Source organism: Esox lucius, chromosome 14, assembly GCF_011004845.1.
Source record: "Esox lucius isolate fEsoLuc1 chromosome 14, fEsoLuc1.pri, whole genome shotgun sequence".
Lineage (NCBI taxonomy): Eukaryota > Metazoa > Chordata > Actinopteri > Esociformes > Esocidae > Esox > Esox lucius.
In genome coordinates this window covers 33,118,514-33,144,566 of record NC_047582.1, presented here as the reverse complement: position 1 = coordinate 33,144,566, position 26,053 = coordinate 33,118,514, and the positions used below count along the sequence as shown (strand labels likewise).

At 44.0% G+C, this 26,053-nt stretch overlaps 2 protein-coding genes across 2 annotated transcripts in view; both read right to left on the bottom strand.

The window, feature by feature from the left end:
* ppp2r5a (protein phosphatase 2, regulatory subunit B', alpha isoform) overlaps window positions 1-18,016 on the bottom strand; it is a 48,237-nt gene extending 30,221 nt beyond the window's left edge. Inside the window, exon 1 of the mRNA XM_010878421.5 lies at window positions 16,854-18,016. Within this exon, the coding sequence (XP_010876723.5) occupies window positions 16,854-16,998 (145 nt within the window). The 5' untranslated portion in view covers window positions 16,999-18,016. The remainder of the gene's footprint in view (window positions 1-16,853) is intronic.
* A 1,532-nt stretch (window positions 18,017-19,548) lies between these two features.
* On the bottom strand, window positions 19,549-26,048 carry dtl (denticleless E3 ubiquitin protein ligase homolog (Drosophila)). The gene is made up of 15 exons (XM_010878422.5): window positions 25,906-26,048; window positions 25,482-25,607; window positions 25,283-25,375; window positions 25,109-25,170; window positions 24,843-24,963; window positions 23,571-23,636; window positions 23,188-23,303; window positions 22,824-22,897; window positions 22,599-22,702; window positions 22,212-22,316; window positions 21,627-21,739; window positions 21,407-21,496; window positions 21,049-21,187; window positions 20,138-20,820; window positions 19,549-19,920 (listed from the first exon to the last, which is right to left on the bottom strand). Exons 1-15 carry the CDS (start codon window positions 25,955-25,957, stop codon window positions 19,834-19,836), a joined length of 2,031 nt encoding a protein of 676 aa, XP_010876724.1. The 5' UTR covers window positions 25,958-26,048; the 3' UTR covers window positions 19,549-19,833.
* Window positions 26,049-26,053: the final 5 nt, after the last annotated feature.

The following is a 26,053-nucleotide window of genomic DNA, read 5'->3' as shown; positions in this document are numbered from 1 at the left end:
AACAATAATGTATTTTGATTTGTTAAGCACCTTTTTTTGCTACATGATTCAATGTGTGTTATTTAATAGTTTTGATCTCTTCGCTATTATTCCAAAATATATGGTAATTCCCTCAAAACGAGTGGGTGTAACCAAACCTTCCGCCAATCTCGGTCATTACAGAACACGCACATGTATGCATGGAATGTAGTAAGATCAGTTCCCTACAGACAAGCAGGTATCTGCCAGCAGCTACAGTGGAAATTTGCAAATCCCCATAGCTGCTCAGCACACTCTTCTGCCTCCCTGTCGTTCCAGCATATAGACTGACCCTAACCGTTCTCTCAATTGGACCAGACCTGTTGTTTGTAAACGGCTGAAATCAACACCTTACAGACAGCCAAAAACTCAAAGTGATGGACAGCATCCAAAACCTAACAATAATCCCCAGATCCCCACTAATTTTAACCAGGGGACAACAAGAGGCCGCTTCGAACAGAGTCGGCACCTGGGCTCCGTCTGACCTCCGTTCCAGCGCTGAAGCCTCGTCGGGGCTTTTAATAAGCACTAAAGCTGCACGGATCAACATTAGAAGATAGCCGCACTAGCACAGAAGCCTGGACCAGTGGCGCATACCAAGAACAGAGGGTTACTGGAACTATATTTACTATGACTCACAAGCCGACACACGGCTGAATGAAAATGTCAAGCGATGTCATGGGTAGTAAAGGAAACAGCAACACTGTACTCCACCTGGGTATCTTGCGCCAGAGAAATGCATTACCATACTGAGCCTTGCTCACTCTGTGACTTTTTCTTACGTTTAATGTTTTCCTAGTGCAAAGCTTACTTGTCCCATGTATTGTATGACCCATTTCACACAGGTTCTTCAACAGAAAGTCCCAACGACGGGCCAGTACACATGCAAAGGCGGCGAGGCCTGTTCCTACATTACTGATCTGCACACAGACATCTAGCCGAGAGACGCCGACTAGGAGACCACTGAGAGAGTGACCCAAGACGGCTCGGGCTTAGTTCCGGCTGTACCAGCCCCACCAACAGAAGACGCGGTACAAGCTCACGTGAGCCGACGACTAGCGACGAAAACAAATGACAACACCACAAGCTGTCAAGTTTCTAAGTACTTTGGTCTCTGGTTTTCACAGGTAAGTATATTCTTTGTTTTCCATATGAACAGGACATGGATATAAGCGGTCACGGTGATTAGTCATTCACCGCCCTCACCTTCCTGTGCCAGACATTCAGCTTCTGCTTGACAATGTCACAAAGATCCGTTCTGAGCTTCAAAGGAAGACAAACTGTCTCGTCAGGGGTAACAACCAGGTCGATCCAACAGCCTTCATCAGCTCCATTGAAACCAGTCTCTTCCAACAGCTCCCTCTCCCCCAAACGATCTGCTTGTTGTTTCTCTCACTTCAGACACTCTTCTGGGTCAGACCAGAGTCAGTAAGACATTAAGACAAAGCAACTAGGGAGACTAAGAAGAAGGTATTGAAGCCCACATGAGAAACCGTTTTGAATGTGGGTTTTGAGGACACTGATGCGGCTTCTTCATCTTTCCCTGAAATGGACAGTGGAGATTAGACTGCACTTTCTGCATACATAGGCAAAATGGCAGCTTGCAGAAATGCTAAATCCCTCACTTTGTAATGTCATGGATAAACTGAAGTGAGATAGCACTTCTACTTCTGGATTAAGAATGAAGTGAAGTTACAGACCACAAAATAAATCCTGCCTAAAACAGGAAGTTTAAAAAATATTGTGAAAATATATTTCATATTTTCAGTGACCTCCAAACCTAACCCCTAATGCCTACACCTAAAACTAACTACACGTTCCGACACTAGACCCACCCAGCTCCACGTTCCGACACTAGACCCACCCAGCTCCACGTTCCGACACTAGACCCACCCAGCTCCACGTTCCGACACTAGACCCACCCAGCTCCACGTTCCGACACTAGACCCACCCAGCTCCACGTTCCGACACTAGACCCACCCAGTTCCACGTTCCGACACTAGACCCACCCAGTTCCACGTTCCGACACTAACCCACCCAGTTCCACGTTCCGACACTAGACCCACCCAGTTCCACGTTCCGACACTAGACCCACCCAGTTCCACGTTCCGACACTAACCCCCCCAGTTCCACGTTCCGACACTAACCCCCCCAGTTCCACGTTCCGACACTAGACCCACCCAGTTCCACGTTCCGACACTAACCCCACCAGTTCCACGTTCCGACACTAACCCCACCAGTTCCACGTTCCGACACTAATCCCAATTGTAAGTCTCACCCTCAAACTAACCCCGTGGCCAAGAACAGAGACGGAGGTTTGGAGGAAATGTAGACAGCAGTGCCAGAACCTCGGAGGTAGCGCACCTAGCAGAATCTTGCACACAACGCAGAGGGGCCGACAGGGCCAAAGGATCAGAATAGGTGCGTGCGGCAACAGCTGTATGGCAGCGCGACTTCCGCGGGACTTCAGTGGTTCCACAAGGACCAATGTTAGCAGAATGCATTCCAAACAGGAACGGCCCTGAGGGGACTACACTATAGGAAGTCCTCTGAAGACATTCTATAACAGGCATGGTGAGACTGACCTTATTGGACCATCAGGCTAACACCAAGCCCCCTACCACCCCCCCCTTCTTTTCATAGTGGGGATCCTTATCTTATCACACAGCAAACCGCTCAAATACTGTTTAGTGTTGCTCACAGGGGAGGACAGCTAAGAGTATGCTGCAGGCTGTAGAGAAGGCCTGTTTTGGGACTGGGGTTTCTTTGCATAAATTGCTAGTTTGGAAATTTGGCAGTAGAGCACGCTAGCTGTTCCCGTACACTGAGTCCTTTGGATAACTTCCTTTACTGAAGGCACATGCATGCATTTCAACAGCATGTTACTCTGCCTCTAAGAAGTAGAGAAAGTGCCTCCCAGCAAAACTCTGGGTCTGACCCTTTAAAGCTGCGAGCTCTGGAATGTGGCCTCCGAAGTGGACGGGGTTAACTGCTTACTGCCTGGTGGATTCAATCAGTGTCGTGTAAATCACATCTGACTTAGATCTGAAAGGGCTAGGTGACAACATATACCCAGAAGAATGGGCAAGGGAAATACTTCCCGCACCCGAGAACCTCTCGATCAGGATGAAATAGGTGCACTGAAACACGGTTTGGAACACAATCTCACCTCCATGCAGCATTCCAGACAGACTTAGGAGGAAAAGTGTTTCTGCATCCATTCTTCTCTGCCTTTGATTCATCCAGAATGGAGCCTGCTGGCTTTGCTTCGGGTCACGTGACCTTACCGTGAAGGACTTTGGACCCTATAAAAGGAGTCAGTCAGCTAGCCATCACAAACAGGCCCACTGAGCCTGAGCTCCAAAATAAGGGCAGACTCCGCCTTGTAATCCTGCCTCTAAATAAGGGGATGGTGCACTTTCCTTTGTTTATCTTAAGATGCTTTCTCAGACTAGCAGTGTCTCACCTGGACAGGGTGAACACCGCGCACGCCCTGTGACTGGACAATTTGTTTTGTTTTTTGTGACCACGTGACACTGCTATGAAAACCCCGAAACCCACATAGCACAGGGCTGTAAACAGATCTGCCTTTACAGGGAGAATGCACATTTACACTGAAAAACCATACACGCAGAAAGGTAGCAGCGCAATGAAAGATATTTGAGTTATTACAGTTACAATCCTTTTTGCAGGCACATCGGTTGCGCCTGAATGTACAATGCCAGGAACCAAAGCAAATATATTTGTCCACAAAACGCTACATAAAGTTCAGCTGTGGACTCAAAAGGCGGTTGAGAGTGCAGAACACGGTGAGTTAAGCAAATAGCATAAAGCTGGCTAGCTTAGCTAACAGATTATTGTATGTAAGAGTCTAGAGAATCTAATGTTGTGTGTTGATTAATATTGTCTTCTAGTTCTGTAGTTTTGCGTGTCAAACACACGGCTTCCTCCATGCACGCAGTCGCATTTCTGTCACACGAACGGTCATTGAGCCGATATACATGAGAACAACACCCTGTCCATGTGGTATCGGTAGTTTATTTTTATTTTTTTTTAAAACAAGCATTCCGGTTTATCGAAACTATTATTTGAATAACACCACATAATATTCGGTAGTAAAATATGGTCCAACGCACATCCCTACAAGCTAGTTCTCCATCATGACCTGTGGTAAACAGAGGCATAACTAGTGCGTCAATTGACCGAAACAGTATCAATCAATCTAGGACTAAGGTGATTTATAGCAGTATCTTGAGATACAATTAGACACATTGTTTTCTTTAAGTGAATACATGCAAATTTAGAATGAAACAAATACTTTATTTGAAGTGAAGATAAAATGTTAACGAGATCATGGGATGAAGGAGTTGTGAAATGCTAAGAGACTTTTGGATTTTGCTGCTAGGTTCTGTGGGGATTACTAATCTCAGTAGAATCCGTCCGTGATTCCCCACTCCTTCAGTAAACCTGACAGGGAGAACTGATGTTGTAGCCCTGGACAATACACCCGATTCAACCTGACAGAACTCACTGATGTTGTAGCCCTGGACACAACAACCGATTCAACTCATCAATTAGATGACAAGCTGAGTCAGGTTTGGGTTTCCAAGCAACACAATGGGCCAGGATGTCGTAAGTGAGCAACCTGAAGGACTCAAAATGGTCTCGGAATAGAAATCTCCTGGGTACAATTGGGAGGGATGCATGTATAACCTTGCAGGAGCAGTGGGCTGGGGCACGACATACAGACATACCTCCCACTCCTTTTTGTGGCACAAATTCCTGGGAGGGCTGTAGAAGAGCGAAAGGAAGCATTTTTGCCCGGGAGCAGCACGACACAATCACAGACAAGATATTGGGATGACAACGCCGGCAAAGAAAAGGGGCTACTCAATACGTCCTCTCTCAGCGGACGCAACGCAACGGGGAAACGGACAAGCACGTCATCCATAGAACACCAAAGGGTGGCCAGGATGCCACACCTGGAAGAAGTGAACGGCTCTGCAGAAGGTGTAACGAGTCCTGCCATTGCCTCATTGGCTCAGCGGAGAGTGATGATGTCACTGGCACGGTCACTAACACTGCTCCGAGGACTCTGCTCTATGTCTATGCAATACTGTTTACGAGCCCATAGGGAAAAGCAAATGATAGATGCACACGCTTCTTTCAATTACCTAGTGTTCCCATTGTGAGTAATTGATGGGTGGGCGCTACAAGCAAAATGTCTATTATTTAAACAATCCCTACACAGAGTCGACAGGTAGATATCCTTTCGGCAAATCCATCAGGCGTAACGATACACCGCTCAGAATCCTGCCTCTCACACTTAGAATAACACACATTAAACAGTGACAAGACTTGACGTCTCCTCCTCTCCTCCTCTTACCGAAGGAGAGTATGAGGAGACTTCAAGTCAATGCAAACTAGGGCTGCACGATATATCGCACGGACATGTTCGCATCCGCAACAGTCACATCGCAGAATGAGCGATTTAGTAAGGTAAACATATATCAGTCTACAATATATATTTATTTTTAAATGTTAAACTAACATCATATCTGTCTGATATAACGTAATTGACTCTCCGATTTATGGGTTATTGGATACACAGTTTATTATTATTTTAAACACGGAGTTCGTTGCTGCACGTGGTTGACATGCAGGCTCCGCTTGCGTGTGACGAAATTATGAGCGAGGAACAGGACAAAAAGACCGAAATTGAGAATTGGGTTGCAAAAAGAAATGCATCGTCAATTATATGGAAATATTTCGGCTACAGACAGGATAATGTTGACCAAAAACGTGTACTTGGTCGAGAGTGCCTTGCAATTGTTGCCACAACACGAGGCAACACGACCAATTTGTTCAATCATTTGCACCACAAATCTTTGTATGATGAGTGCAAAGCGTCTCAATGCCCTCCAAAGAAAAAATCTATGTATATGTAATGCACGTTACATCACGCAACAATTTTTCTCAAGTTGCCATCCCAAAGTTGTACGAGAAATGCCAGACTTAAGTTGAAAAAGAGCTGTCACAAGTGGAATATTATACAGCAACAACGGACTTGTGGTCCAGCCAGACAATGGAGCCCTAAATAAGTCTGACCGTAAACACTTTATTAATGAGGACTTCCACCTCAAAAGTCGCTGTTTGCAAACTGCATTTTCCCAGAGGATCATACAAGTGCAACAGGGATGAGAGAAGCTTTAGCTGATTGGGGCCTAGATGAGTCGTCTAGTCTGTATAACAGACAATGCCATGAACATGGTGAAGGCTGCACCTGAACAAGTGGACCAGATTGCAGTGCTGTGGCCACTAAGTTATGCCCAACTGCACATTCTATTCCACTATTATTGCTATACTATTACTGTTACATATTATTACCTAGAAACCTGTTCTGAAATAAAAAAATTCAAAAGTTTCATATATTTATATTGTAGAGGACGGGGCTGGGGAAGAATGAAGGATACAGACAGTCAGGTTGATAGCCAAAGCTCTGAATGCCAGGGCTGATATCCTATGGCATTAATGTTTCTATATATCTCTGCTATAATTTTTATGTTTAAGTGTTTAAATGCATTTGTTTAAAATAAACAACGGAATTAAATGCCCCTATATTTCAGTTTACCATTAAAGTAAAATAGATATGTTATATGAGAATGAATGGGTTTGATTATAGGTATTTAAAACATAAAGAAAGCATGCTGGGGTTCCAGACAGAAGATGATCGGCAGGATACTAGAGCAGCAGAAGGCTATAACTCAGGTCCTGTCAGAGGACAGGAAGACACAGCATCTAATTCTAACCTGGCAAGATATGGATGTCCTGGAATCTGTCAGTATGTCACTGGGTCTATTGCTGGACTTTACAGATGCACTCTCAGGACAAGACTATGTTAGTGTCTCATGTGAAGCCAGTTCTTCACCTCTTAAACACTTCAATGCTGCTAATACAAGAGGGAGACAGACTTGACCAAGACCTTGAAAGCTGAGATGTTGCATTACATCAACGAGAAATATAGAGATGAAGCTACTCAGGAACTGCTAGATGCGGCTTCTTGTTTGGTCCCCCGGTTCAAGATGGACTTCATCAGTGAAGAAAACAAGCCCCAAGTCAAGGCCAGAGTAGCATCAGAAATGATGGAATGCCAGGAGGAGACGTCAAGCAGCAGCACTGAAGTGGGGCCTGAAGTTACTGATACGTCCCAGGCAAAGAAAGACAAGAAGTCCTTGGGAGGTTTCTTTAACCTTTTCACGCGTGAGTTTCAAATATTCCTTACTGACCCCCCAGCGTGAGTTTTTTTGCACGTGACTTCAGTACTCTGCAGCATTTGAATTCACGCCAGCATTTGAACAGTCACCTTGCTAGGTAAGGAACACTACATGCATTGCATTGCAAGCTTCTCTCGTTGACTCAAATTCTAAGAGCTGCAAAAGTTGGTTGATTTATAACTGTAGCTAGAAAACGTCAGCTAACCGCTAGCAAACGTCAGCTGCCCGCTAGCTAACAAATCGTGACCAGTTATTCAGTGCAGTGAAAATGAATAAACTATACAAAATGCATACAACGGGGAACGTAACTTCTAGAAAGTTTTTGCAATGGTTTTGATCGGTAGTAGTCGCTAATATAATTCGTTTTTGTGCATTAGTGTTGGCTGTCTGTTGGTACGTAAGTAACGCTTCTTGTCCCGATTTGAATGCTTTCTACCTGGTTAATATCATAGTATGGTCTTGAAACAATTACAATCAGGAAATAAAGTTATAAACACTGTTTGAGCTAAATGTGAGTAAATAATTATGTGGTTTTACCAGCCATTGTTACTTGTAGCTAGGTATGCTAATGGTGCGTTCTAAACATGACGTTCTAATCACACCAGTGTGATCGTACGCTCCAGGGACCACTCTAGATTGATCACACCGGTGTGATCGTACGCGCCAAAGGGTTAACAGAGCGGAGCTGCAGCAAAGGGTGATTCCTCTCTGACCCACAAGGATGCTGTGGAAGCAGAATTAAACAACTACCTGCTAACACCTTCCATAGACAAAGAGGAAGATCCACTTGCATGGTGGAAAACACAGAGTAAGATTTCCACATCTCGCCAAGCTTGCCTTGTAGCGGGAATCTATCCATTCCCGCTACAAGTTCCCCCCCCAGAGAGGCTTTACAGTACAAGTGGCAACATTTAAATTAAAAGATATATGTTTCCATTTTCAAAAAGGAGGTTTGTAATTTTATTTGTAATGTAATAAAATGTTAAATTACTTTTAGATTTTGTCATTCACATTAATTCCCTATTGTAATGATGAAACTTCCTCCATAGAGAATGCTCTGTTTTAACCTGGTTGGAGTACTGAGATAAAGCCTTCTGTAATCTCCTGGATCCCTTATAGACACCACACCTCTTCATTCACAAATGAGCCCCTTTATTTGAGGGTAAGCAACATGCATTATTAAGAACATAACATGTTAGATCATTGACTTTAGCCTGAATTGATAGGAGAGTATTACATGAATACAGTAGAACCATGGTGAATTAAACAGTGTATTAATTAATAAAATAAATTAAACCACCCAAAATAAGTCAAAAGGTAAAAAGTAATTTTCAGTTTCATTTTTACATTTTTATTTTCCATGAAGATGCAGTTCCCTACAAAATCTCCCCAATCATTCTAGAATAATTACTCTCAAATAGAGCTTTTCAAGTCATCTGGTGAAGATATCCTGTGTTTTTTTATATCGCAATATATATCACAGAAAAATATAAAAAAATGTCAGTTATTTCCAATATTGTGCAATGCAAACTCTCAGGCACTCTAGCAGAATAAAATAATAATATTTGAAACATTAACTTAAAACATTAACTGCAGATGTCTTCTGGTCATTTGTGCTTCTATCATATACTAGTACTAGAAAAATCTTGTCATTTCATAGCATGCACAGTCACGCACCTGTTTTTCTGTCTCTCACAGCAAGTCTCAGATTACTGTGTGTGTGATAATGCAACAAACATAGTGAAAATAACTGCACGTACAGGAGGTGATGTGGGCCTGAAGCTGTACGAAACCAGAAGCTCTTTTGCATCTTTCAGTTATGGCAACACGCCTTGTACTCACTGTGACAATACAAGTCCATCCCCGCCAACTGGGGACAAATGCAGACAAAAAGACTCCTCCATCTCCATTTCTTTAGGGTGAATTTATGAGGCTATATCCGATTTAATGGTCAAAGAAAAAAAAAAAAAAAAAAAAAAACCTACCAAAAGAGTTGACGTTTCCGGAGACAAGCTGAAATTTTTAAGATAATTTATTTAGGGCGCATCTTCAGTAAGGTTACCTAATTAGCAAGCAATTGCTAAGAAGTAGCAACACAAACTCCTCTTGCCCCCACACCATATTAGACTGGGTATTTAAAAATGACAAAACGTTGCTTTAGGCAAATTTACAAAGTTTAGACAAAATGTAAATGTATAGTGTGCCAATACATAGTGCCTACAAGTACCATATAACAGAGTGACGAGTGATTTTGTCACTTTAGAAAAGCAAACACAGAATTGCCTGAACTCGCAACTTTCCCCAGAGACGCAAAAGGCCCGACGCCCTTCCGCTGTCATCTCCCATTGACAAACGGCGACAGCGCCAGTTCACAGCTACACAGGACCGCGGCAGCAGAAAATCTGCTCTGCAACGTCCACCAAATATTGTAGATTGGCATCACCTAGCAACCAGGTATTGGCCTCACTGAGTGCGTGGCGCAAGACTCTAATATGAAACACCAGTCTCAAAACTATCAAATGGTTATTTAAAAAGGGCCTCCGGAAAGCTTTATGGGCCTTTCTTTAAAGCGCAGTCTGCTTTCTCTTAAAAGCCTTTTCATGCCGGTGGAGGGGCTCAGAGTGTTTGAGAGTGAAATGCTGCTCTCCGCAAAGCAGAACAAATGCCTGGTTACAACAACACGCAAGACAGCTGACCCGGAGGAAGACGCGCTGTGGAAATTGCAGTTTTGTAATGTCAGCTGCATCAACTCTAGACTGACCTGTAGGAAACACAATGTGACACTGTGGATGGGAGTAATGGACAATGCCACTTTCAGACCACTGGCAAAGAGACATGGTGAGGACGAGAGGGATTATACAAGTTCTTTCCATTTTAGGAGCTCGTGAAATTTCTCGCTAGACTGGCTAGCTGGATGGATGATTGCCCTGGGCGAATTTGACTCAACGGTCTGTGGCGGCCACGCGACACAGCAGCTGGCCTGCAGTGGTACGCAATGATCAACTGATGACAGAACAGGAAACGCAAAAACAAAACAGGTTGTTGTTCTTTTACCCCTGAAAGAGGATAATCCTCACTGTCACTGGTCTAGCAGAGCAGCAGGGTCAACTAGCAGCATCTGATGGCCAATAGGTGACAGCGTACTCCCTCCTGTTGAATGGGTTGAAGCGGGTATAATTGCAAATGTCATTCGTAACTAGATGAGAGCAGAGAATCGCAGAGTTATGACAAAAGAAAAACCTTATGAAAACATAGAAGGTAACACGTGTATATTTATTTCCCCAAGATTATCCAAGACGATTATCCAAGACATTAATTGTGCAGTGACTTTCAGCAGGGCAAAACATTATATCCGTAGACATTTATGATGAACAAAAACCTTTCACTGACAGTGTTCTTCCTACCTGGAAGAACACTGTCACTGCGATTCCAGCTTATGAACATTACCTTTGCAAGGACGAATCTCAACTTTGATGTATCACAGAACGGACAAATAATTCACTTTTGATGGTTGAGTTCATTGCGTCCCTTTGAGAAAAGTGGACTTTTAAGGCTTGTTGGAGAACTGCATGGTGATAATTAGCAGTGGTATAGATGTTACATGAAACTGACAACTTTTCAGGGGAGTTGTTAAAGAAGAATTGCATGCAGAAATAATCTCTGTGGTTTTTGAAAATCTAAAATGCTTCTTATAGTAACTTCTCATCTTCAAACTTATTATAGACTTTAGTTGTATTTCAGCACTCCGGTGAAAAATCTTGTTTTGGACAAATCAAATCCCTGCATTCCCATGTTCCATCAGCAGAGCGTTCAGTGATCAATGTGTGCTTTTCTCCAGTCAGTACGCTATTAAGCTTCAACGGTTGCAATATTTCAATAACAACATAAGAGATTTGATTGCATGGCACCCTCCAGGCAAAACATGCACACTTTCATATGTAATGTTTGAAAAGGGTCTGTAGGACGTGTAGCACCTCAGGATTGCATAACCCAGGACCAAAAATCAACATAGGGGAAACGCTGCTAATCTTAACACCACCCTCAGTTAAGTGACACCATCAAATAGGTTACTCCTTCCTTGGGGTAGAAAAGCCAGTGGATAGAAGAGTGAACTGCCTTTTATTTAATATGCCACAGACCTAATTTTAATGTGGCCATGTCTGAAAAGCATGGAAGACAAATGTCCATTGTTAGTATTACTAAATTAGTTGAAGAAGCTTTGGAGAGGCTACTGAAAGTTCACATAATATATGTTATGTGATAAGTGCTGTTCCAATAGTTTTGGTTGACCAAGAAAAACACCTGCGGCCGCGGATGAAACCGGAATATCCACTTACGAGCGAACACTAGATTCAATTGGGACTGACAGCACCCTATGGCAACAGCAAGGAGGCAGGAAAATGGCAGCACAACCAAAGTTCACATGATTCATTACAATTATTATAGTTGTTTTTTTTTAACATGGAAGACTGCCAGTGTTGGGAGACACCATGTTGATTGGTGCTCTGTGAACCGGCTGGATGGTAGGCCTGAGGGGACAGCATTAAGACAAAGGGTGCGAAAAGGATGTCTCTTTCGAAGATCGCTTGGAGCGAGACGTCACTCCGGTAAAGGACAAAATGCCACACTGCCAACGCAGCACCAAGGTGCAAAAAAACAAAAGCGTCCTACATTTATTCTCAGAAAAGGCCCAAGAGTAAACGATATATTGTGCAGCCCTACTGTGAACCAAGCTTTTTACATGGTCCTGCAAAGTACAGGCAAATAAAAAAAGGGGGAAGAAAACAGAGGGAAAGAAAGGCAATCATTCCCATTAACTTATTTTGGGCTTTGGCAACTAGTGTGCTGAAAGAGTTAATCACGCCTGTTGCCGGGTAACCGCAGTGAGGTGTTTTACGACGCCCTGGGAAGTACACGGCCACACACACCACTTGACAACCATCCGGCCACGCCCCTTTTATATACACTAAGGTGTTTTCCGTTGATTAACGGCCTGCTAGTCAGGAGTCATTAACATCACATGTTGGCTAAGTGGGTGGATCTCAAACCTTTTGACCCTGCCTTAAACAGTTGCGGGGCAGGACTGAACCCATGCTGGAGCGGCACACGTGCACCACCGGAGAACACAGCGTGACACGCGCAGCGTCCTCAGTGGCTGAGCCAGTGGCTGAGCCAGTGGCTGAGCCAGTGGCTGAGCCAGTGGCTGAGCCAGTGGCTGAGCCAGTGGCTGAGCCAGTGGCTGAGCCAGTGGCTGAGCCAGTGGCTGAGCCAGTGGCTGAGCCAGTGGCTGAGCCAGTGGCTGAGCCAGTGGCTGAGCCAGTGGCTGAGCCAGTGGCTGAGCCAGTGGCTGAGCCAGTGGCTGAGCCAGTGGCTGAGCCAGTGGCTGAGCCAGTGGCTGAGCCAGTGGCTGAGCCAGTGGCTGAGCCAGTGTGACCACCCAGGACCTCAACAATAGTGACTGAGCCACTTAAGAGTCAACTAGCATCTGCAGTAGAACAGCAGATGCTAGTTGGGTGAAGAAAACATTTACCTCTAATTAAGGTACATTTACCCCAAAAGAACATTACCCCTAATTAAGGTAAAACGAATTTGCAATCTTAAACAGAAAAATAAATTCTTAGAAACTACCATGAAAATAAATATTACATATATATATAAATAACTCGGTCCCATTGGCTGCACTTGCTGTTGTCCTTCTAAAAAACAGTTAACGCACAAGACATTTAACACATTCAGTTCCACACTCAAGACCCTCAATATACGACATCCACAGAGCAAAAACTAACGACTTAGTACTCGACACCACCGTAAATGAATGGCTTTGGACTGGGTATTTATGCAGGGGGTTTGATCAGAAACCAGCTTTAGAACTACATTAAAATGCAGACTTCAAACGAGGCCCGCCATCTCCGGAATCATTTCAAAATGTGTCCAGCACACCTTGCAGGGCTTCTGGCTGCCATGGAAACCATTCAGGGCCTACCAGTGAGTCATCATTCTAGTGCCTATCAAGCAACACGGCCACAGACAACTCGGCCTCGCTACTGCAAAAAAGGAAGAGGGCCATTACCAGCCGAGCACTGCTCCGGCAGGCTGTGCTGGGTTTCATACATGAACCCCCGAATCGTGGTGCAGTGAAACCGTCTAGCTGCGGAGCGCACACAGTTCCACAGCCTCACTTGTTTTCTTCTCCCAGGTAGTTTTCGAGCTTGGACGACAAAATAAATCAACACAGTCTGCTTACCGCGGGCAACCGCAAGATAGGTTTTAAATTAAATGACTTCACTTGAACGTGTTCAGTTGCTGATTTATTTTCGAGCCCTACTGGCTTTCGCTTTGGCGGCAGCAGCACCTCTTCCTGGGGTAACACACATAATTGTTAATGGGACAACTAATGGCTACAACAGTCAAGCAAGCAGCAGTAGTGAGAAATAAGCCAGTTCAGATTTATACTGCTTCATCATTAGTGCAGCAATTTGGGTAATTTACACAATACAGAGTCACCCACTGGTTGCATCCAAAGCAACATTCAGAAAAGATAAAACAAAACAAAAAAAATCTAAATATTTCAGACCAAAATAGGTGAGGTAAGGACGAGGAATTCATATTAATCCAAAGCTCTCCTTCACCCATCAGACAGGACTAAGCCAATAAAAAAAAAAAAACTGAGCTAGCATACACCACCCCTTTCCTCCCAATCTGGGCCACGAGTTTAACAGAATGAAACGCATCTATAAATGCTTACACCCAGGTATTATTTTAATGCGAGTGACACCACAAATCAGCCAAGATGTGTTGCGCTCATTTATTTTTTTCGGGTAGTGTGGTAGAAGAGGCCATCTAGTCATCTGGTGGGCTCAGGAACATTTCCCGGGACTTTAATCACAGATGGAACCACGGTCAGAAATCAAAATGAGTGCGTCATAAAACGTGTGTAGCTTTAGGGCAGATAAACCTTAAGTCACACACACAAACACACACACACACAAACACACGAACCTCCCCCCCAGCCCACCTAACAAAAACATGTTTCTATCCCAATTGAACTTCACCCCAACTCAGACCCAGTGTTAATCGCCACATTAGAGGTAAACATGTGGTCCACATCCCATGTCCAACCAGCATCAATCAAGCCAAGATTAGGCCCTCTCTCCATCCAAACACTATGCAAGGCCACACAGTTGGAACAGAAGGGGTTAAATTAGCAAAGACAGATTAAATTAGCCAACTTATGAACGATTCAAATTCTGTATAAATTTTTTTTTAAAACGCTTCAGCAGTCATCTGGAATTACAAAAGTATTACAGGAAGTATTACTTGTTTGCATGTTGCCACTACAAATACTGACATGTATTTAAAACAGAGATGGTTAGAAACAGTATTGCCAGTGAAAACCACTCCACGGTCAGGAGTTGGTGTGTATTCCAAAGCTTAGTCCGAAGGTTCACAGTGTCTCCACACTTCTTTCTCACCATTCCAACATCTTGGAAGGCTAACTTGTCTGGGCATGATGGCTGAAGTCAGCGAGAAGTTCTACTCAGCAAAGCAAGTTTCAACACTCCTCACTAATACCACAGAGGAGAAGTGCGGATTGAATGAATCTTGATTCTCCATTATGGCCTCTTAAGGTGAAAGGAGACATTGTCCATCAGTACGAAACACTTATTTGTCATTCCTGAATACATTGACATTGTCCTCCCAGGCTGGGTTCTGCACCACAGAGTTCTCTATTGCGGCTGAATAAATTACTCTGCATCAACATTAAAGATCAAAATGTCATTGCAACACAGAACCCACTGCGTCACATTTGGGTAGGGGGAGATAAATTGCCTATAATGAACTATACAAAAAAAAAAATCTGGGTTTGAATCATGAGATCAATTCTCTCAGCAGGAATAATTAATGGTAGCTGAATGTGTAATGACTCCCCAGGGGACGCCTAGCAGTGGCCCCCGTTACCCAGCAGCCACCTTGCTCTTTACACTTTAATCACCTCATTCTGGCTGCGGCGTGAGGCTCTTTACTGCACAAAAATTTTGACATTCTTAACCTGTCATCAATCCCAACAATACAGTTTAGGATAATTTAATCTAATCCAGATGAATGGGTTCCATACTCAGGCTCTGGATTGAGGAATTTGACCTATGAAATGTTTTGTTTACGAGACAACACTAGTTCCAGGTGTAGGGTTTACAGTTTGGACATTGTGGCCCGGAGTTTGAATCCCGGTCGCAGCATACCGACAATACCAGGGGGTCCCGCAGAGGACAGAGTCTATCGGCTGAGCACGCTGCAGCAGTATTTCCCCACGGGAAGCAATGCAACCAAGTCTGATTTCAAGCAATATTGAAACTTTCAGGGCACTGCTGTACAAGAAGTTTACTTGCATGTGGAGGTGCAAGAAAAGCGTTGGAATCTCAATTGAATAGCTCAAGTATGTCATTGTGCATCTACAACTTTTTGTGAGCACCCTACAAAAAAGGTGCTCAAGGGGCGTGGGCACAGTACAACATTTGCCTGTGTGGGCCAATGACAGGGTATATAGACTCCGATAGAACCGCATCAAAAGACTGTTAGAATACCATTCAAATTCTCTCCACTGGAGATAACTAGCCTTGTTGAACTACATGGGGCGGGTGAGTTGGTGATCATTCTCAATGTCACTGCTCTGTGTCCTGTTACATGTCTAGATAAGCTACATCACAATAGCCCTGGCTGCCAGGGTGAACCAAGAAACATTTACATTTAAGTAATTTAGCAAATGCAGGTTTCCAGAGATAAGTGCCTTGCTCAAGGGCAAGTCATTGATTTACTTTGTCTTCAACAAACTTTTAGTTAGAGGCCCAACGCCCTGTGCCCACATACAACATTATCCAGCTGAGTTGGCATTTTAAAAGCGGGACATTCCATCAGGATACAAGTTCCTCCTTAACAATACAAACAATATGAAGTAACTGCAAACTGTAGCAGGACTATGTTTTCGTACCGTGCACGGTTGGCCCAATGTTTCATTGTGGACAATAACGTTATTTTAAGAAAAATATCCAAGAGATGCTTAGCGACTAATAGCCTACCCTACAACAATGTACAGCTGGCATGATAAACCTGTACGGCTGTCAAAATAACTTAACATGAATAACAACATACTGTTGCTATTCCCGAGAGTGGAGAAAAACGAGCAGCGATAGAGATATTTAGAACACATCAGCAGTAGGAAACACTGCCAGTGCAGAATATACAGCCACAGCATCAAGCAGGTAGATCAATGTTTTTTTCCATTTTTCCAGTATAGGCTAGTTTTGCCAGTACTGTACTTATGTCCTTCTGAACACACCTTGAGCAAGCGTCACAGCTGAGTGCCTGGGGGCAGAAGCTGGAAATGCTATTAACCTGCTCGAAAGCTTTCGCATTTTATTGACCACAAACATTGTAATCTTAGTATAAAGATTGTCACTGACTGCAGATTGGTAGAATGCTCAATGTCTGACCACGGTTAGTCCAACATTGGTCGTTGTCTATTGTAAAGCAAGGGAAACTGTCAACACCACATTTTTGTCTTACCTTTGAGTTGCGGCAAGGGCGAAAGCTCGGTAAGAGCTTGGGTTCGGAACTGGGACGAGCCTTGAGATTTCTTCTGTTTCTGGGCCTTCCTCATTGATTTTCGCGTGAACCCGTCCACTTTCTCGGTAGCTGAGATAGCCGACATTTTGATGCATTAACTGTATCGTTAAAATATTTTTTGACAAATGCGCCAATGACAGATTCAGGGTTTAGCCTCCCAGTCCAGAAACATCTGAATCTTTCCCAACTTCAACTTATTGTAAAAACAGCAAGCTTTCCAAAACCCCACTTGATTCAATAACTACTAATCCGTTTCCAATTCTGCATCATTCGGTCAGTTTGATGAGTCCAACGAGCTGTTTGGAAAACTAAGGTTGTCCGTAACAAGCCAGACAACTCATGCCATTTATTGGTAAAAGTACAACGGCAATCAATGTTAACGATATCTAATGATCTGTCAGCTGAAATGTTGCCCAATTAAATTGATCGGTATTTGTTAACTTGTAATATCAGCAATATATCTACCTGTTGCTATAATTGACATTTTAGCTAACTTGCTAGCTACTTAACTTAAGCGAAAACAATGCTAGCTAGGTGGTTAGCATAAACTAGCTGTCAGTGTTAGCTAGCTAAATGACAGACAAAAAATGCTAATGCTAGCCAGCTAGCTTTTCGGTCAACGTTAGATGGCTAACTAGCCAAGTTCGCTAGCTTCCTAACTACTTTGTTAAAACGCAGTTAGCCAGTAAACGTGAATATTTACAATTTAAAGCGAACTCTCATGATGAAATTCATACTATTTTCCACAAGAAAAATAAATAATGTATTCCGTGTCTTCTAGCAGCAGTTGGCTTTGTAGAAATGAAAAAAAAAAACAGTCTGGGCGAATGCAGACTGGCAACCTCGAAGTACTCTAACGTTAACGTTCGTATTGGAAAACAAACTGCACCAATGGAGTCATGTTCATAGCACTTTCGCGTGTCCAATTAGTCGGAGTTTCACTAACACATATATAGGTACTTTTTAGTTATGCCCGGACCAAAACCATAACTTTTTAAAATAAATTAGATAACACATATCCATGCAGAAGCCTTCACCGCGTAGACTCTGCAACCATGAACAATTTTTTAGTCCGTCGTTGTCGGGTTGCATTTCGTGACACAAGGAAACGTCATTGACATGCAACTCCAACAGCCAACTAAAATGTAGTAAAGTAAAAGCTCATGCTTGTTTAACCAATCAAATTCGATTGACACCGGGTTCTAAACCATGTGATAATCCCCAAAGAAAACAAATAGAGTGATATTTTTTCTTAGGGGATAATGTTGAGAAGTTGGCAACTGAAAATGTTTATGAATAGACTAGAAACAGTAGTATTTGGAATTTCAGGTCACACTGGCCTTCAAGTTAGAGCTTCTTTTGAGGCAAGACAGGTTGCAATCGCAAATACATACTATATTCATCCATGACATTTGACACTATATGTGGTGTGAGAATTGATTGTTTTGACATGTCTGTTTACAACAACGCAAGCGGAAAGTTTACTGGATGAACAGGTTGGACACCGGTGTTAGAAAACTATTACTGATAATCAGTAATGCATGAGCGGTGAAATGAAACCAGTACGACACCACTGATTCACTAGAGACATGCTCTCTAGCTGTTGTCATCTAAATATGTTTTTATACAAAATCATATTCAATAATTATTCTTTACCATCATTTTACTTTATATGTATGTTCAGAACAGATTCATCTTTATAGCAAACCAGGAAGCATTATCTTACTCAGGGACTGTTTTCTTTTACCTTGTTGGCTCAGGCATTACAACCAGCAACGTTTCGTTCACTGGCCAAACCCTCTAGATCACTACGCTACCCTGTTCTCCCTCAGGTCCTACAGATTTTCCATACTGTTGACAGAAAAATGTGCAGCTTTATGCTATTCTTCAGATTTTGTCATGAGGCTGAGGGTGAATGTTCAGATATTTACAAGCAATTCTACACTTTTTCCATGGGGCCAGGATAATGTTCAGTTTTATAGCTCAGCTCATGCTATAGTTGATATTTTGACACAAGCCTGAGAGAATATTGTTCAGTTTTTAAAAAAAATATCCTGCTACTCTGCACATTCTCATGTGCAAGAAAATGTTGCTGTTAAAAGGTAATCATTTGCAGTGTACTGTCCAATTCATACCTAAATACTTTTTCTGCACTCAATTAACTTATTTTCCACAGCCCTATTTTTATATACATCTTTGCATATTTTTGTTGTTGTGACCAGCATAATTAAAATATGTATTTAGGGCAATGGGTCATATATATTGAATGCAGAGGCATCATCCTAAATGTGATTCTGATTAAATATGACCTGGTTATAGGTGTTCTAGAGTTCTACACTTTGGTGAGATCGATAATCTTTGGTTTATTCTCCCAGCTATTTCCCAGGATGATTAATTGTGACTTCAGTTGCTCCATGTCCTCTCCTTACATGGCGACGTGTTCGAGGGCAGCTTCCGTTATTTCCCAGCTAACTCTCCAAAGTTGTATGCCAAAGTACTTGTGTCTATGAATAAATAATTCAAGAGACAAACACTTTAGCTAAAGTCAATTTATACAAAGACTAACCAAAGTTAATATGTACATATAAACAAAATGCACACACACACATGCACACTGAAATTACAAAGCAACATACTGTGAATACTTAAAACACTTGGCAGAAAAACCATTGGCAAGTATAAAGTAAATGTACAAAATAAAGACAATAAAAAAAATGTATAAAGGATACACAATATTGTAGCCATTTAGCGCATTTTGAAGGCTAGGCCTGAATCCATAAATGTATCTTTAAAAATATTGTGTAGAGCAGTGATCCCAATTGAAATACACCTTTTTACACAAAAATACTCTAGGATCACCGTAAAGAAACATGTACTAAGTTCTTGAGTCAACGTTGAGAATACAGTCAGTCCAAGCTGATCACTCAGGAGTCCTTCGCTGGAAGTAAGAGGAGATCTTCTTCATGGATACAGGTGAGCGCGTTGCTTGGGTGGGAGAGCGCATTGCCTGAAAGGTCAGAACAGGAGAAAGATAGTTTGGGATTATGAAAAGGCAATCCTTATATATATGGATAGATGTAGGAAGGACACTTTTTTTTATCGATTATTTCATATATTTTTTTACATTGATCCATTCATAAAATAATTGCACACTAATAATTAAAAAGTGCACTAAATAAAAACAGACATTCAACTGATCATAATGTTAAAGATCTTGCGCATACCGGGGATGTCGGTAATCGGCCATCTTGCTTCTTGGAGGCACTGGGGCTTTTGGGATTCCTGCTGGGGCTCCCTACCTCTTTCCTCAACTTCTGGCTCATCGCTGACAGCCAATCTGCCCTTCCCGGAGAGCGGTTCTCCTTGTCAGTCTGTGTGGACAGGGCAGGTCTCAAGCACACCTCCCCCTGGACAACCGCGCCTTCGCAGGTGTCGCTCACCTTGGGGCCCGTCTGAAGGGTCTCCCGGTTCGGGCAGCACACAACCCCTAGTCCCCGGCTCCTCTTGGAGGCAGGGTACAGCTCGGTGATGCAGTCACACGCTCCGGCACCTTCACAGCCCCCTGCCGGCCCACCGTCACCCGTCTCCAGCCGGCGTTTGACTCTCCTCTCTGAGGGAGGGGTATGAACCGGGCTCTGGGGGCAGGGGCTGAGCACTTTGCGTAGAGGAGGGGTTACCCGTTCCCCGGGAGACGGGGCAAACCAGTTCCTGATGGAGGGATGTCTCTGGTTATTGAGGGTGGTTTTGGCACCCTGGGCCTGGGTAGGGGAGGCGTCAGTGGTGCTGGACGGCAGGGGCATGTCTGCCCCATTGGGGGCGCATGCTGCAGGCTGGGGAGACACCAGGACCCCAAGGCTTCCCGACCTGGGACTTTTGGCTGGGGTACACTCAGTCCGGTTTGAAGGCCCTTAGAGAGAGAAAGAGTTGAGCTTGTTTAAATAAAAAAAGCATACGAGATAGTCATCTTTGTTATGGTTTGCAATGAAGGCTATATAAACGAATAAAAACATTTGAGTGAAACTGCAGACATTCGTCCTGCGACTTCTTTGGGACATTTGCAGTCCAGTCTGACTGTCTCAATGACTGGACGTGTGAAACGTAATGGACATTAAACAGCAGCATTAGAGCCACTCACCTGGACTGGACACATTGGTGGCGGGTTTAGGACAGGCCCAGCCCACCAAATTGGCCTCTCCGACAGAAGACTTCGCTCCGTCCGTCCCCCGGTCCAGACGCCAGATCCGCACAGTGTTGTCATCAGAGCAGGAAGCAATCTGCCAAGACAGACCTCCACATTACACAGGGCTCCCGGGTCTTCAATAATTATTTTTCAAGGGCAAATTCAAAAAATGTACATTGTGCTCCTTTTATTTTCAGGCACACTGAGCAGCACAGTGTGTTTCTTGAAAGCTGCAGGATGTGTCGCCACGTTCCTAACTTTTTAAACACCAATCTGAAATCACGCTGGCTGTGAACATGGACCAAAACCTCACCTTTGTGAAATCTGTGGGACACCATGCTATGGACGTCACTTCCTGGCTATGGCCCTGGAGCATTGTGGGTGGCTGTTTTGGGTCGGAAATCTGAATTTGGGAAACAGTCAAAGACGACGGGAATATAAGTATATGATTATACCCAAATAGTTAACGCATGTCGTCTGTCGGATTTCAGAATGTTTTTAACATGACCAGGAAAATCAAACTGGCGACTGACCTTCCAGATATACGTTTGATGGTCACTGGAACCACTGGCCAGGAACTGGTCGTCGGGGCTAACAGTGGACTTGACGTAAAACGATGAGTTGAGGTGACCACTGAAGACGGACACTGCAAGAGGAAGACATGCAGTGTTATAAGTGTAAACAACACGACACACTGGCACTGAAAGAACCGCATTACAGTTGTTTATAGTGCACAGTGAGTGACAGAACTCTGAACCAATAGGGCACCGTGAATGCACTCACACATGACTTCCTGCTTCGTCAGGACACAACAAGCCTAACATATTTGGGACTGCCTCAAGACTATAAACTGTAATACACTGCTGAGTGTATCTGTGAATGACAGTAGCCAACTACATCACAAGGCTGCTGGCACATCTCACCTTTAAGCCAAATAAATCTCACAGCTTTACATAAACATCAAACAGAACATAAGTAATCAGCTGCACCACCTGGTGGCAAAAAGGGATTCAGGAATATTCAAAAGCAGCTGAGTGTGAACATGTGGTTTTAGTAAGTTGATAGAGTCCCGTGTAGCTCTGTTTTTCTATGTAGCTTCATATGGAGTATTTGTTTACCTGGAGTGGTTTGCAGTCCGCTGATGTCAAACATGTAGATGCTGTCGTCGGTACAGTTACAGAACAGGTTGGAGCGCGTGGAGTCCAGGACGAGCCCTGAGTAGCCTGTCAGGCAGAAGACATGTCAGGTCCTGGACTTACCTTCTCAGAAACACTCACATTCTGAAAATCGACTCAAACTTGCGTTTTTTTTTAATTCAAATTCTAAAAGGCTTCTTTCATTCCCTTCTTTCTTTGAATTAATCACGGGTAGTTGAGGATCCAGACACTAAATTACTCCCCTCAGCTCAGCAGGCTTGATAAGTTATTAGCCCAACATAAGGAAAAGAAGAGGCAATCAAAATAAGTAACAAGAATAAATCCATAGCCATGTTTGCCAAAACTCACCCAGCTTGCGTGTGCTGGATCCTGGGTACTGATAGGCCAGGAGTGGGGTGGGGTCCTGGTGGTAAGCGGTGTAGTTCTTCCGGAGGTCCCATACCTTGACGATCCTGGTAGGCGAAGAAAAAGATTGAGTCAAATTTATTTTGGCCTGGACCAGTTTTCACATGTAAATCCCGGAACGTGAGGTTACGGTGGCAACATGGCCCGGTGTCATTAGATTGTTCTCACCCGTCCACTGCCCCCGAGGAGATGAGTGTGTGCTCATCCCGGAACAGAACCACGGTGACACTCTGCTGGGAGTCCTAAGAGAGATGAAGGGGGAGACAGATTTCAGATCAACTCTCACTATCCCTGAAATAAAAAAGGTATATTCTCATCTCCACAGTTGACACTAATATATATGCAGTAGCTCAGAGTTCTCCCAACCCCATCTTCTTCATTGTCTCCCCCCTGAAATGCCACGCCAGATTAAATTACCAAGCAAAACGTCAAAGCTCTTGGGAAAAGTGTGACCGAGTTTGTACCAAGTGTGTCAGTTAAGATGTCTCAGAGAGGGTTGCGGATACCCTTTGGGCGTGGCATCACCACTCACCACAGACGGTGCCATGCCACGTGTGGGGAGACGCCTCTTCTTGGCGCTGGACGGCGTATTTCTCTCGGTCTTATTGTGGGCCCCGCTAATCTGCTTCACCTGCCTGTAGAAGCCATCTGAGGTGGAAAACAAACAGCAACGTTACTTACTGGGTCATCTCTTGACGACAGACACACTGGCAACAGACAACATAGTGACAGACAACAGTGTTTGGAATGTGACACCCGACAAGGGAGATTGTGACCCAGGGTTACATTTTGCCAGTGCTGGGAGTGTCTTCATTCCTCCTTCTAACATCTGTTCTAGTTCGGTGACTCTAAAAATAACAAAAATAACAACATGAACCCCAGAGATGGGGTAATTACTTGAAAATCTGTCTTTACCTTTTTTGCTGCACCTTGTGTCCCAGACCATAATATTCCCATCTCGGCCCCCAGTACAGAACACCGCTGTAGAAGATAAAAAACCAGAGAGGGAGGTAAGCATACTAACTCAGATATTTTTGGACACCAAAGTGACCATCAAAGTGTGTATTGTCATAGTCCTCTGGGTTTTTGCAGATTGAGGTGCTGCCTGATGATTTCTGCTGCCACTGCCCACCCCCTACCCGATTGTCCCTGTCTTATTCCACCTGGTCGTCCCTGTCCTATTCCACCTGGTCGTCCCTGTCCTATTCCACCTGGTCGTCCCAAGTCCTATTCCACCTGGTCGTCCCAAGTCCTATTCCACCAGGTCGTCCCTGTCCTATTCCACCTGGTCGTCCCAAGTCCTATTCCACCTGGTCGTCCCAAGTCCTATTCCACCTGGTCGTCCCTGTCCTATTCCACCAGGTAGTCCCTGTCCTATTCCACCTGGTCGTCCCTGTCCTATTCCACCTGGTCGTCCCTGTCCTATTCCACCTGGTCGTCCCAAGTCCTATTCCACCTGGTCGTCCCTGTCCTATTCCACCTGGTCGTCCCAAGTCCTATTCCACCTGGTCGTCCCTGTCCTATTCCACCTGGTCGTCCCTGTCCTATTCCACCTGGTCGTCCCAAGTCCTATTCCACCTGGTCGTCCCTGTCCTATTCCACCAGGTCGTCCCTGTCCTATTCCACCTGGTCGTCCCTGTCCTATTCCACCTGGTCGTCCCAGTCCTATTCCACCTGGTCGTCCCAAGTCCTATTCCACCAGGTCGTCCCAAGTCCTATTCCACCAGGTCGTCCCAAGTCCTATTCCACCAGGTCGTCCCTGTCCTATTCCACCTGGTCGTCCCTGTCCTATTCCACCAGGTAGTCCATGTATTCCTATACTCCGCATTAGGCACAGCCAGAAAAGGACAGGCCACCCCTCAGTCCGGGTCCTCTCTGGTTTCGACCACACTAGTAAGTGTTTCCTACCCATTGTGCATCACTTTTTTTGTTGCTTGTTCTTATAAAAGTGCTTGATGTGAAAACGGCTGGTGTCAAAAGTGCTTCACAAAATAAATTTGATTAATTGATAAAACTAAAAGGACTTCCTGTGGTAATTAAAATAAAATACAGCATCGCTATGTATAGCAAAGTCAGAGAAACCACACACTCATTGGGAGTATGCAGTGTCTACATTCGGGAAGTAACAGTCTATCCATTTCGTCATTGGGAACATTACATTTATATTAAAATGTATCTGAAAAGCACCTTTCTCCTGCTGTGTGAATGCAACAGATTTGAGGCTGCACTGGTGCCCCTTAAACGTGCCCAGGAGCTCCCCAGATGTCACATCCCACAACTTGGCCATCTGATCACCTGACGCTGTCACCTGATAGTGGAAACACACATCAGAACAGGTATACAGAAAAACAGTAGCCTGACTGGTGTGCATGCAAAACAACCAGGTACAATTTTTTATTCATAGCGTTTTAAACAATGTCACACACTTCAAAGGAAAAGAAGACAACACTCACCAAGCTGGCCTCCCCTGGCACCCATGCCAGGTCAAAGACTGCGTTCTCATGTGCCATCCATTCTGAGAAAAACACAAACAACGTTCCCAATTGGCCTCTGAGGTAACATCAAGTCTTAACCGTACAACCACTCATCTCCATCGTGCGCGTGGTTCTGCTCAGGTTATCACTAACCTTTCAGAACAGGACTTTGTCTCGTCTCAGTGTTGTACAGCCTCACGACACCCTCCTCGTTGGCAACAGCAAGAACGTTCCGTAGACCTCGGGCTAAATAAAAACCACAGGAAAATATGAGGTTAAGAGAAAACAACGAATGATTCATGATTGTCCCACTCAAAATAGATCAAGTACAGAACTTCCTGTATTACAGTACCTGTGGAGAACGCGCAACCGAACGGGGGCACAGCCAATCCCAAGTTTCCATATGAAACGTGTTCATCTTGCCGGGCACATTGGTAGCAGCCCAACAGAGAGGACAAATTATACTTTCTTTTGGGGTCTGTTGGGGATGGAGGAATAACAAGCCACTGAGAATCATGCTGCGATCGACCCTGTGTCCTACCCATTGTCTCCCCACGGAAAAAAAATATTACTACAACATACATTAAATAACACTATCTGGATACATGAAAATGTTAAATAATCGATTGATCTGATTTAGCGATCGTCGACTCAAAATGGAAAGCTAAGCCAGGGAAAGTACATTATGCTAACTAGACAATTATTAGCAATCTATCTCGTTAGCAAGAATCAAACCATACTGACTTCAATCTACATGCCTCAATTCAAATTCTTACCATTGCACCTCCGTTTACTGACTCCTCTATCAACTATTGATCGAAAAAGCATTTCTGTAACTTCGCGGAGCGAGACGATGTTCAAACTATTGCGATTCTTTAGAGAAATTTCCAAAGGTAGTCATTTGTGGAACCCGTTTCCCGCGAA

Bases quoted from the DNA above. Each gene is read 5' to 3' on its own strand.
- dtl (XM_010878422.5), bottom strand. From the start codon at position 25,957: ATGCTTTTTCGATCAATAGTTGATAGAGGAGTCAGTAAACGGAGGTGC. The intron at 23,637-24,842 runs GTGCTTTTCAGA...TATCTTCTACAG, and splicing joins ATTCACACAGCAGGAGAAAG to CGGTGTTCTGTACTGGGGGC. The intron at 20,821-21,048 runs GTGAGTGGCTCT...TCTCTCTCTAAG, and splicing joins CACCAATGTGTCCAGTCCAG to GGCCTTCAAACCGGACTGAG.